At 38.6% G+C, this 14,289-nt stretch overlaps 1 protein-coding gene across 1 annotated transcript in view; it reads right to left on the bottom strand.

Moving 5' to 3' along the window:
- RIMS2 (regulating synaptic membrane exocytosis 2) overlaps positions 1–14,289 on the bottom strand; it is a 367,376-nt gene that overhangs the window by 313,563 nt on the left and 39,524 nt on the right. The window contains exon 2 of the mRNA XM_044421755.1: positions 1,626–1,836. Coding sequence (XP_044277690.1) covers positions 1,626–1,836 — 211 coding nt within the window. The remainder of the gene's footprint in view (positions 1–1,625; positions 1,837–14,289) is intronic.

Below are 14,289 nucleotides of genomic sequence, written 5' to 3'. Positions count from 1 at the left end.
TTTATCCTCACAATAACAACCCCGACAGGTAGCTTAGGCTGGGAGTGAGTGACCAACCCACAGTCAGCCAGGGAGCTTCATGGCTGAGTAGAGACGGGAACCTGGATCTCCCAATCCCCCAGTCTGACACTCTAGTTGCCACACCACATTGGCTCTCATGTAGTCTTAACACACCTTGTTCTACTCCTTCCTCAGTCCTACAACCAGTATCCCAGTGTCCCTCATGCCAAAAACATCTTGTTACCTTCCCCCTGGTTTGATTTCTGAAAACTTTTGCTTGCTGCTGTTTTTCAAAAACATGCAGTTGTGGTCACTGGGGGTGGGGTCCACCCTCTACAAATTGTGCAATTGTGTTCTTAATGCAGTAGTAGTTGTCATCAATTATTCACAAGTGCTGAGGCACATGCTTTCTGCTGTCCAAAATGAGAAGTGTTGCCTTGTCTGCTTCTGCTGCCAAAGGGAGCACTAAACTGCAGAAGCAAACAGATTGACAAGACTACATACATTGGGTTAATTTGCACACAGTTGCCAGAGATTGATTGCCGGGTTATCAATTGTAAAGAAAGGAGAATGCAAAGGAAGTGCAACCAAAGGAAGTGCTCCCACTTAGCAATATAATCATCTGGCTTTTAATTGTTCATAATGTTCTCCATATTTTCAACGCTTCCCTAAATCTGCAGCTGCTTCCCTCCCCATTTTCCAGGGTTCTTTTTTGGAGCACTTACCACTGTGGTTACCATGATTCACTTACAGTTCTGAAAAAATGCAGAAATATAGGCAACTTTAATATGAAGATTAATAAAAGGGGATTTTATATCTTTTACAGCTCGGTAGTAAATGGAGGGGAAATTTGCTCACCTGCACTAACAAAACAGTTAATTCAGGCATACAATTTTTCTCTCCATTAATTTTCATTATTTTTGCATATTTTCTCAGTTCCCCCAAATGTTCTCCCAAATTCCTAACAATAACTGCTCATGGGAATGGAGGGGGGAAGGGAATTACTATCTCCCCTTTTTGGATTACATAAAGAAACAGGGACACGTTGAAAAGGTAGGGGCATGCTGTCAGCACAGTACTTAAATGCCAGAAGACTACATTGCTAAGTGAAGATCTTGTCCCTATACCAATGGATGCATTTTCCCATCTCTCACCCTCTCCAATTCAAAGCTAGGCAATCATTTATCCATGACGGGTTGTCACGTGGTACAAACCAGGTCATGATGTAGTTTCTCCAAGGTATTTTGCCCAGATGACCACATGCGCTTTGGTCTTTTGAATGCTTAATCCAGACATGCACATAAGTCCATTGAAATTACGAAAAATTACTAGATTGCTTACTTGTCCATGTAATTTTTAAAACCTTCAATCTTCAAACTCATGGGTGGAATAGCTGACCTGAAATTGTCAGTTTATTAACAAAGAAAGACCAGCAATACAATCTATGGCTAGATAAAGGCTGCGACTGGGATTTAGAAAAGCTATGCACTAGTTCTACCATTTTACCAATCTGCAATTATGGTAACACGATCTCATGTTGACCTCAGAGACCAGGTATAAAGTGATAACATTAACCAACAGCAGAATGAAAGTTCAGGTATACTCACTGTAGACATGTATCTTACCTTGTTTGAGCGTAAAGACACTCTTCCTCCACAACGTGCGCAGAATTTAGTTTGGCAATATGAACAATTATGGCCACAGCCATCAGCAAATTTTGTTTTGTGGCAGATACCACAGGTTGGAGCATCACCCTTCTGCTCCTGCTGTTGCTGTGATTCTTCTCCCATCTTTTTCACCTGTTCTTTATACATTTCAAACTGTTGGTGTAATTTCCTGCAGAAGAAAATAGCAAAATATTTAAAACATTCAAGTAAGAATAAAATAGCTCAGCTAATTGTATTTTAAACAGTGCAACTATTTTGTTACCCAAACCACAGACCTAGTTTGTATCCAACAGAGGTTTGTTCCTGGGTTAATTTAGGGTTGTTTAAGAACCATAAAGAACCTCACATGCCCTGTATATCTAGAAACAACCTATAAATGCTACATTCAGAGATTGTTCCAGGAAACCAGAAGTGGTGCACGGACAGAGCACAATCCCATAATTCATGGGTTATTACATCTACACTCAAAGTATCCAACTACTCCCTGGATCAAGACAATTGCCCTGTCCAGACATAATTAATCCATGAATTGCTACTTGACACCACCATTTACATCCACACAGGTTTACTTTCTCAACATAACAAATACTTGGATGCTATTACCGTATAAAAGTCTAACTGAACTGGATAAATTGTAAGTATGCATATGCAACTCTTCGAGTCTAGAATGTAATAAACATTTAGCTTAAGAAGTCTACTGATAACATCTTTTATCTATCCAATAGGTCATCTTGGCAAAGCTAGAAAACAGTAAAGTCAGAAAAACACAGAGTCTAAGCTATCCAGAATTCTTCCTCTCTGAAACTGGCTGACATCTCATATACACGCCTTCCCATTCTAACTAGCTATTCAGTATACAAGTGAGCAAAGCAGGAAAGAAAACAGAAAAGGCAGAACATTTTTCCTGTCTATGGGCATCATAATATGGCTAGGTAAAGTCCCAAGAGTAGTTAGCCTCAAATTATGGAATAATTTGATTGTAAATCCAGTAATGCTTTCTTAGTTGTACTTCCCAAAGGAAAAACATTTGTAGATGAGTACATAAGTTTAATTAGTGTACTGATAAGAGCACACTAGAATAAGAATCCTCTCAGGGATACCATTGTTTAGTTCCCTATGTTAGATAAATAATCATTAAGGTAAAAAAAATCATAAAAGCAAGTGACTGAAAGAATTCAGCACAAGAAAGAATGAAATAATTATTTGAGTGTTGCTAAGAATGATATACAATTATTGCCCAAGTACTCCTGTAAAAGCAACTACACATTTTGTTCAGTACTGAATAAAAAAAGTTTTTATTTATCAGTCTAGCAAGTCTGCCCTCCACTGGCAATATGCAATCCAGCAAGTATTTTGTAAGTACAACAGTTAGGGTAAAACTGATAAGAACATAAGAAAAGCCATGCTGGATCAGGCCGAGTCCATCTCGTCCAGCACTCCATACACATGATGGCAAACCAGCTGTTCACAGGATCTCTCAAGCAGGATGGGTGTGAGACATTGTCCTTTCCAAGACTTCTACCAGTAACTGGTGTATGTAGGTGTGCCACCTCAGGTAAAAGGGGCAGCACACAGCCAGCAAGGTTAGTAGCCACTGATAGCCTCCTCCCTCATGAAACTGTCCAAGCCCCTTTTAAAACCATCCAAATTGGTGGCCACTTCCCATAGCAGAAAATCCCACAATTTAACTATACATTGCGTAAAGAAGTACTTCCTTTTGCCTGTCCTTAACCTCACACCAATCAGCTTTATGGGATGACCCCAGGTTTGAGTGTTACAGCAGAGACCAAAAACTGTTTTCCTCTCCACTTTCTCCATACCATGCAGTATTTAAACACATCTTTCCTGTCTTACTCCCCCTTTCTCTAAGCGAACAGTCCCAGTTGTTATAGCCCCCTGATTATTTTTGTTGCCCTTCTTCAATAATTTCCTTTTTCAGGTAGGGTAACCAGAATGGAACACAATATTCGATACCAAGTGCAGTCATACCAAGGGTTGATATAAGGAGAATAAGATTTCAGTAGTTCTGTTTTCTATTCCATTCTTAATGTTGCCTAGCATGGAGTTTGCCTTTTCCCTAGTTTTTTCAGGTGAACAAACCCACCTATATCAATTACAGATTTTGAATTATATCAAGTTTCTTTATTTATTCTACTGGAAGAGGGCAATGAGTTTACTTTCCAGCAGTTACTTACCCTTTACCCTCCTGACTAGTGAAGGGAGCAGACTCCCATGCACTGGGCTCTTCAATAAACATGGGTAAGAAAGCTATGTGGCCAATTGATTGAATTAGGTTGCAGCACTGTACAAATTTAGACAGAAAAGGGGTTACAAGTCTCAACATGCCCCAACTAGCTGGACTGCTTTTTCATGCACTGTCAGAGGAGCAGAGATCTGTGACGTAAAATTTCTGGGTTCTCTGTCATTCCTAGTGCACATTTGCATGACCTGGAAAATACCATTCCCTAGATCTCTGGTAGCTAAAATGCTACAATTCAGAGTTCTCGGTGCCAGGAAGGATCGAAGGCCTTGCAGATAGTGACCCTTGTCTCTGCAGCTACCACTACCTACCAGATTTTGGGGGCAGGTAAAGGAGTGGAAAGGCAGGACTGACAAACCTGTAGGAGAACCTAGACAGGCTCACAGATTAAGGAAACTATTTTCTGATATATAGTAGCAATATTTGGTATTCGTCAAATGCATTACAAAGCAAGTCAAGGGGCATTTTTCTTTAATACTCAGAGTACTTGCTCTGTAACTCCTTCCCTTACCATAGCTGTAGTGCCGCAGCTAGATAATTTTAAGGGAATTAACAGTCTTACCAAATTGCTATGTATTACTTGAGTTGTCAAGCGCACAACTAACATTTTTCTTTTTCACACAACTATTCACTACCATTCCATTCTTTTCAACAGATTCTCCATACCTGATATGATAAAACAGTACAAAAATGTACTCCAACCCTACTGAAAAAGAAATACAGAGTATGTACAGTTTTGCACATTAAATTCACTTAAATCACAGCATTATCATGACTTCAGGAATTAAATAGGATTTGTTTATGTAGGGACAAAATACAATGGGCAATATTCAGTTAAGCATCAGTGCTAACATAAATTATGTTGCACTAACATAAAGGGCCTCTACTACAATGCCAATAGTGTTAGCTGATGTGATGGGTTTTCTGAGGATAAATGTTACTGCTCATGTCCTATTAGAATACTGCTCATTTACTTGGGAATAAGCATAATTTTGTGGTAGACAAAGACCATTTTTAAAGTAAAAATTAAATGACATCTACAACCCCATACATGCCAGCTCATCCAGACACCATCTATCTATAACATGTCATTCAAAATAAGAAGAAAGAATACTGTGGTGAGCAGTACAAATATCATGGGCCTGGTATTCCCATCCTAGCCCAGGTTCTTCTTTACTGCTACCACATTAACTGACACTCTGTAGGTGGTTACTTGGAGTGCCATGGGCTGTGCAACTGTGGATATCAGCCTGCGGATAGACAGCTTAAGCTGTACTGTTGTGCACTTAACCCCTCAGTCAGCATGTTTTCAGTAAAATATGCATTTTGTATACAGTAAACTATCAAAATAATGCACTCTTTTAAAAATGGCAGTGTGAATTTAACAAAAAAACATCATTATTACATTTCTGAAGACCTTGCCATCTCTGGTGTTATGAGATGATCTGCAGTTGATAGCAGGTTTTTTTTTAATCAACTCAGAGAATCTGCTACTACTGAGACGGTATTACCTATACTAATAAATGCAGAATTAACTTCTTGTCAGACTTGATCTCACGTGATGAAAATAAACAAGTGCCAAATAATAGGTCTGTCTCCCTTAACTCAGAAATATAACACCCCTGGACATTACAGTATCAGGAGTAGAATGAGTTCATTCCACATCAATTACAATATTCATGAAAGTGCTCAATTATTAAGTAACATGTATCCTTTTACTGCTGCAACAGTATTGTTCTTACTTGATGGCTTTCCTTTTTAATGAATAGGAGATAAGCATGAACAATGCTGGGTGTGCTAGCATAGTCTGGGAGCAGGGGTGTTTACCACTACATCAGCTAATCTTACAGTGTTCAGAGTTGTGCATGTGTGACAGTAGAAAGCTGTACTATCACAGTTGATGGTGCAATGATTTTAATGCAGATTAAAATTGTTTCTATAATTAAAACACTAAGTAAAAAAAATAGGGTAGAAGTACTGGTGGGAATACAGTCATTCATAAAAAAGGGTTGTGAGAATAAAATTGAGAGGAGGAGGATAATTATGTAATCCATCTTGAGTTCCTCATAAAGAAAAAATGTCAGGATAGAAATGTAATAAACAAGGACAAACAGCAAATAAAGGCTGTTACACTGCACTCTGGGGTAGAAGGGGAGAGGAAGCACAGATCTTGCTTCTCATTGCTACTTTCTTTCCACATTAATATAGCAACACCTAACCACTGATGCATGAGTCCAGTTCAAACATTTACAAAGCTGGTGACTGTCTCCACATAGTGTACGAAAAGATGCTGTTACCCACCAAGTTAATTTTATGTACAACTTCAGCATTCCATACAGGTACCCAACTGGAGAATCCCTATGATCTCTCTTCTTTTTTTGAGGGAGGATATTGATGCAAATATCGCATCTGCACAATTGGACATCAACTTAGAACACTCATCCGCACTCATCATATTCATGATTGTAAGGAGGAAGTAGCCATTCTTCCATCATGCAAAAACTCTTGCTGGTAAATAAATATTAGAACTGAGACATGGTTCTTTTATTTTATTTTAGTTTTCAGTTGGGAATTTGCTTTGGGGTTTTGCATTTGTATTGTTATATTTATTATTATTAGGCATTTTGAGGCTTTGGCGGTAAGGCAGGATAGATGTCTAAAAAACAAAAAACAAAGTAGGGATGCTTCCAGATGAGGCATTTATTATGCAGTTGCACTGATTTATTCATTTTTAAATTATGTTATATTCCATTTGTAGCCCTTCTGTTCTTTCTGACCGCTTTTCCCATCTTTTTTTCTCAGTAGGAAAAAAATAAAGATGGAAAAAAAGATGGAATCACTAGCAGGCAGAAGGCACTGGAGCACTAAGACACTAACATCTAGAAACAAACTGAGACAGCCTAAGAGTTACAATGGAGACTGTAACATTTGTGGCAGATCCACTTCTTCATCTACACAGTCATTTCCTTATATAAGAATCACATTGGTTCATCACAGATTAAGCTATCCAAGGAAATATAGTAGACAGATAAAGCAAGGAAGTTCAGGAAGGAGTAAGACTAGCCCATTTATGACACTATTTAGAGAATGAACTATGAAACTACATCTACTGAACTTAGTCTGAATCACATTCTTATTTCAGTGTCCCAGGCCTCTGAACACACCAGCAATTGCCACAAAAAAAGAAATCCCTTACAATGGTCCAGACACAGGTTTGTAAAATTCAGTACTGAGTTCTCATTTCACTTTTCATGGGGGAAGACAAAATTCCAGCAGGTGGAGCTTCTACATTGCAATTAAAGACACTGGAATCCTTTTATAAATTCACAGCCCAATCTTATGCCTATTCACCCAGTGAGTTCACTCTTGCAATTTTCAAGTAGGAAGAAATGTTAATTTAGTAATTATCAGGAAAGTTCCAAGAACAAGCCTCACACATTGCAAGAGACTGCCAATGGAAGGTGAGTTAGACACCAAAGATTAGGACAAAATGTTTCTTTTATTTAAATAGATTAAATCCTGATTTCCATCAATGGACCCAAAAATTGCCTTCTGAAGCCTCCATATACTAGATATTTTTTTATCATTAGCTCTAAAAGATATGCTGGTAGATAAGAAAAATATCACACCATTCAACAAGGTCTTAAAGGAAAGCTACATCAAACAGGAAATTCCCCTATTCTCTACAAAATTTTCTGGAAGAAATCCCCAGGTCCTTGATGTGCAACATTTACCTTTCAAACACTGTTTCCCTTCCTGAATTGCACATTCACATTAAGTTATTTCTGCTTACTATAAAGGAAAGGCAGCATTGCAAGCTATGTGTATAGAAGAACAAGTATGGTGCCACAACCTCTGCAAAGACTACAAAGTTAGGTTCTTTTACAAAAGGCAAAGTTCTGATGATCCTTTAAAAAAATTACCAAGAACTTTTCCCATCACTGTTGGGAGAAATTCTGAAGGAGACTTTACAAAATGTTGTTAGTATGAATTGTACTATGAGTTCCAAGGGTTGACACTAAAAGGGGCCACTGTCATGTGCACGGACTCAGAACAGTCCTGGACGCATGCACAAGAGGAGGAAACTTCCCATGAGAACCAGAGTGTTGATGAAGAGCTATTTCTGGTGCCAGCAGAACAATCTGTACTCCCCAGCTGCACAGACGATGGGAATGAGAATAAACTAGATAAGGAGATTCAGGGAGAAATCAAAACAGAGGATCAAGAAACCAATTTGGGTGTTGATGGGGAAACAGTTTCACAAGTTGCTGATATGGGATGTGGGAACTTAGGAGATAACGGGGAAGGAACTTTTGAGGATACTCATTCTTGCAGGCACACGCCCAGATTGGGACAGCTAGAATGGAGATTGATTGAGCGATGCAGGGAAAGGGGTCTTAGCGCCCCACCTTTGGAAGGACCTCCCCAAAGGGTTCATAAACCCAGTGTAAGTTGAACATATTTACAATGAGATGACAACTTCTTAGCCTATGTGACTGTAATTGTAATACTGTGTAGAATAAAGGCGTTTGTGGTATCAACTGGAGTGATTGCTTTCATTGGGAAGGAGCGTCAGCCTCACAACAGCCACATGCAGTCTCTAGATATATTAATACAAATTTATACATATGAATACTAAAGTTATAACACATACCCATAGGATTCCAATATTTACCAAGCTAGTAAAAGTCTTCATGTGACAGAGGAATAGGTTTGTTCCCCTTCCCTCCACCACACACATAATGTCACATATGACCCAGGCATGATGACAAGTTGTGGACCACATACTACAACTGATAACATTCAGTTACAACTTTGCTGTTATTGGACATTTATATTTCTCTGAAGTATCTTCAACCAAATAAAACAAACCAAAAAGCCATCTGCTTTTAAGCAAAATGAGTAACTCAGTGTGATTTTAAATCAGAAGCTTTATGTGCCCAATCATGCATGCTTACTCAGAAGTAAGTCCTTTTGCGTTAATGTTAGACTTACACCCAAGTGTCACAGCCTTAGCAGTATAAGACAGAGTACTGTAGAGAAAATGAGTGACTATATATAATGGTACACAGCAGATCAAGAAGAGTCTACAGTAACATGTAATAGGGATATGAATAAAAATCAGGCAAACAGCCTGGTTGTAAAAGCAAATGAAAAGCACAACACTCTCCTTGCTCTCATGAATAAGATGTAGCAAGTTATGTGATGATATCACTCCAACCCACACTAGAACTGGTCAAGGAACATGACCTAGGATGATACTGGTAACCACAGTTGAAAGATTCAATTAACCACATGTACTTTCCTTTAATTTCTAACACCTCATATTACATACATTTTCATAGCCAATGCTAATGATAATCCTACTTTAGCTTTCTATCTATGAAATCCAAAAGTGTAGGAGCAGTGATGTCCCAGGACCAGTGCACTGTATGTGTAGCTCATGTGCCAGAAAAGGGTGGAGGGATCACCAGCATACACATTTTTTGGCAAAGTGATATGTGCCATGAAATAAGAAAGGGAGGGCTGGAGAACTCTCATTCTATTACACTGAATGAAATTGTTTCAACTAATCAAAGCACAGTAATGCTATTTCGTTACTGACCTACAGACATACAGTTCCAACTCTGTACTTTCAAAATAGGTTTGGAATTCTGTCTGTATATTAACCTGCAGCATTTTTTCAATCATACAAGACCATTTCCTCTATCACACTACTTCTAAACAGATCTATGGGACTACACATTCTTTGGTCCAGATTTGCTTATTTCTTCTTCCTACTTTGATTCCTGATTCTTTTCTTTGCACATATTTCCAAATGAAAACAGCAAAATAAAAAATTATGTTAGTTTAAAAAAAGCCTTTTCCTTACAAAGGAGAGGATGGAATCATAAATGGGAATCCAGTGGTACCAAATACCATCTATTTCCTGCATCTTGCTGCTTGAATAATTTTCTTTCCTATTAGTTTATAATAAGGTAGGTGGTAACCTGACCCAGCTCCTTCTCCGGGCCAAGCAGAATTGGTAACAGGCTATAATTTCTAAAATAGTCCCACCTTATCCATTGGGTTGATTTACTTTGCCTTTTGATAGCTTTTGCAGGGACCTAGACACTATCAGAATTATGTGCAGTTGAGTCGAAGAGGTCAAAAGTAGCTCTTCCTCCCCTGCATCCAAACAATAAAGAAAAATACTATGTATGTTCAAACTAAAGTTTTTTCCTCAGAAAAATCCACAAACATCTTCCCACTTTCTTAGTGTCAGCTCCCTTGCACCTACTTTGGAAAAGAGGAGACTCAGAGGGGATATGTTGGCGACATACAGGTATGTGAGGGGATGTCACACAGAGATGGGTAGAGAACTGTTCTCCCCTGCAGAGGAAGGCAGGACACACTCCAACAGAGCAAAGCTCAGGGAACCAAGGTTCCATTTAGATGCCAAGAAGCACTTCCTGACAGTTAGGACCCCGAGGGTATGGAATGGGCTTCCACGGGAGGTGGTTGACGCCCCATCGGTGAAGGTATTCAAAGACAGGCTGGACATGCACATGTTGGGCATGTCATGAGCGGAGCTGGCTGGAGCTGGGGGACAGACTAGATGGCCCGGGAGACCCCTTCTGACTCGCTCCGTTTCTATGTTTCTATGTTACTACATTCAGAAAGAAATCTCAACTGACTTTTCCTTCAACTTTATCCGTTGTTCCTTTGGTATCTCTTCCCTGAATGGGAAATGTCACATCATTCTCTTTAGGAATAACTGGAAATAACTAGTAATAAAACCCTAGTTTTAACTTTTAGTATGGTTTGACATATAGTTAAAATGGGATTCACTGCCATGGGTAATGGTGATGGTCACCAGCCTGAATGGAACAGAAGGGTATTGGACCAGGGTATCCAACCTTTTTGGCACCAGGGACTGGTTTCATGAAAGACAATTTTTCCACAGATTGGGCGGGGTGGGGGGAGAATGGTTTCAGGATGATTCAAGCACATTACATTTATTCAGTGGCAGTCCTGAGCTTGTTTTCCTGCAATGAGACATAGCTTAATTGTCACTTCCCACTCACTGATATGGTTTTGATATGAGTATGCAAGCAATTGATTCATTATGGTCTCTGTGCAGTCAAACCTTTCTGCTAATGATAATCTATATTTGAAGCCATTCCTCAGTGCTAGCATCACCGCTTCAGCTCCACTTCATCGTCAGGCATTAGATTCTCATAAGGAGCGTGCAACCTAGATCTCTCACATGTGCAGTTTACAGTAGGGTTAGTACTCTTATGAAAATCTAATGCCTGATTATCTGAGGTGGAGCTGAGGCGGTGATGCTAGCACTGGGGAGCGGCTGCAACACAGATGAAGCTTCACCTGCTCATGCACTGCTCACCTCCTGCTGTGTGGTCCAGTTCCTAACAGGCAATGGACTGGTCTGTCTCCCAGTTGGGGATCCCTGGATTGGCCAGATTCATGAGGGAGGAGGCTATCAGTGGCTACTAGCCTTGCTGGCTGCTACCTCCTTTCCTCGAGGTGGCATGCCTACATACACCAGTTACTGAGGAACTTGGGCAGGCAGAGGTCTCACACCCATCCTGCTTGAGGGATTCTCAAGGTGGACTAGGTGGACCTTTGGTCTGATCCAGCATGGCTTTTCTTATGTTCTTATGTATAAAATTTTACACAGTGTGGGACCATCTCTCCCAGCCATGGTTCACTGATATACTATGCTTAGCATAAAAGGCCTTTCTCCAAGTGCCAGCTCTGAAGGAGACTCGGAGGGTGGCAGCAAGAGGGACAGTTTTTGCAGTGGTGGTGCCCATTCTATGGGATGTCTTCTCCACTGCAACCTGCCTGGCACCAACCTCATCATCTTTTCAGTGCCAGGTTAAGACAACCATTTATGCCCTCCTTTTAAAGATATATTTTGGTAATCCAGGGATTACCCATCTCTGGTGCTTTTCATTTACCAGATCATTTTGCACTGGATGTGTTGAACTGTTTTTAATTTTTTAAGTTTCTTCTGATAAGATTTTATGTTATTGTATTGTGTTTCTGTACTGTTGTAAACTACCCAGAATGCTTTGGCTATTTAGAAGGATAGAAACCCATCAATCAAACAAACAATTCTAATCTGGTGTGGAATCATCAGAAAGTCATGTAAAAAAAGAAAATAAAAATGCATGTTTGATCTCTCTGGAAAATGCATACTATACTATGCATCATCATAAAAATATTTCTAAGGGGTATAAGCTAAGGATTTACATAGAATTCTTATCCAAGAATGTTTCAGAATCCATTTGAAGTAGCACCAGAAAATGCAACTAATGTTTTTCAGATGGAACTAATTGATTTGTAAACCAGTGATCAACTCAGAGACATTTTTTTGCAAAGAAAATAGTCTGTTAAGATTTCTATTGTGGTCTACCTGATATATTTATCAACTTAAATAAATTTGCTGCAGGCATGTTCACAGTTTAGGCACCGCATAGATCTCTGAACAAACTTTTTCCAAGATGAAAATTGTGAAATCCAAGTGTAGGGCAAGATCTACAAATGAGCATTTAAATAACGTTTTAAGGGTGTCTGTCACAAACCTTGATGTGGACACTTAATGCCTTGGCTAACAAAAAACACCCACAGAAAGCATACTGACTAGGGAAGCATGTATAGCTAGATAAAAGAATTCCACAGTAAAATATTGTTCCAAAATTGATTGCATTCAAGTTAAAGTTTCTTAATTGACCCCTGAATGTTTCCATTTGCTCTTAATCAATAGGTTAATAATTTTGTTACATTTTTATTTAAGATGTGACTCTCTTTAGGCACTGGGCATTCTAATGTGCACCCCATGTCCAAGAAGGTTGGGGACCACTATAATCGACAATGCTTTAGCATCAGACATCACATTACACATAGTTTTGTTATTGCTTTTCTCAATAAGGCTTGAGTTTTTTTAAATGCAAACTCTGTCTTTGCCAGCTGTTTGTCTGGAATAACTATGCAAGTTGATTTCCTATTCATGAAGAAAACTATAGGGGGTACCCATATCTTTTCCATCTGGGAAGAAAAGCAGCAGCAGAATCACCCCCACCACACACCCCACAAATGGTCCTTTGCTGTAAATTTCCACTTGAGACCAACTTTGGCTACTTTGTGCAAACCAAAACTCTGATGAAAAAATAACTATGAAACTACATAGTTGGCTCTTGCATTTACTCTTAGCCCTAACAGGTCTTTATAGTTTTGCTTAAGAATATTAACAGGTTGAAGTAGAAAACCAATTTATGATTTTTTTGTATACGAATGATCTATTTTTAGTTACAATAGTATAACAATCCTTCCTATGTTTATACGAATACAGATTGTTCCTATAGAGATAAAACCAAACTGGAGATTCAAATCAAAAGTAACTAGCATCTATATGTGTACCTCAATTTAAATATCACTTATTAAAAAGCCTTTTAAATAACCTTAAAATAACTCTTGTGATATTCCTGTATGTCCTGTTCTTAATAATTATAATAATCCTGTCTTTATAATGCTCTAATGCTAGACTAAATTTAAGTCTGAACCTTCTAGCTTTGCCATTTCTGTAACAACCATTGCATTTTAAATTAAAATATGAGCTCTTTTTCATATGGATCACCTTAAAAGAAATCCATCTAATGCATGTCAAGTCTTGCAATAACAGATGTTATAAAGAAATGATACCATGATGATGCAGGTAATTAAGCATATCTAAATATCTTGGGAATCCACATTACTGGTCTAAAAAATTGAATTCTTTATGTATGTCAATATTAATTCTGAGGTGTCAGCACATGAACTTCATGAGAGGAACTGGTATAATGTTGAACAGAGAGCACTCCTGCTAACCAAACTGAAAACCAGACTCAATTTCCCTTAGCCAGCGGAAGCCTGAATTATATATAGCTAATTCAATGGATCTGACTCCCAGTAAATTTGCATAGGATTATAACCTCAGTTTGTAAGATGCTCTTTTCAAGATGTTATTATTCAAACATACCCTATGGTATGTTTTAATGCTACAAAAATACTTTGTCTATAGATATTAGCTTACTTACGTCTGGGGCTCCTTTTCATTTTGTTGTTTTTGCTGTGGCTGAAGAACGTTATTTACCAGCTCAGTGATCCCACTAAAGGGAAACCACCTGTTTAAATAAGCAAATAATGTAACTGAATAACCAAATAAAATCAAGCTAGTATAAATGTTTTCTAACCCACTAATAATAGCTATATAAAGGCAGAAAAGCTAAAGCCAATGGGAATGTTGCTGCAGTTAAGTCAGCCACTATTAGGATGTAAGGGAAATAAAGTTTTACACTTAAATAGTTCACAAGCAGG

This window comes from Varanus komodoensis, unplaced genomic scaffold (assembly GCF_004798865.1).
Source record: "Varanus komodoensis strain SLA01 unplaced genomic scaffold, ASM479886v1 scaffold12, whole genome shotgun sequence".
NCBI lineage: Eukaryota > Metazoa > Chordata > Lepidosauria > Squamata > Varanidae > Varanus > Varanus komodoensis.
This window is presented reverse-complemented; position numbering and strand designations above follow the sequence as displayed.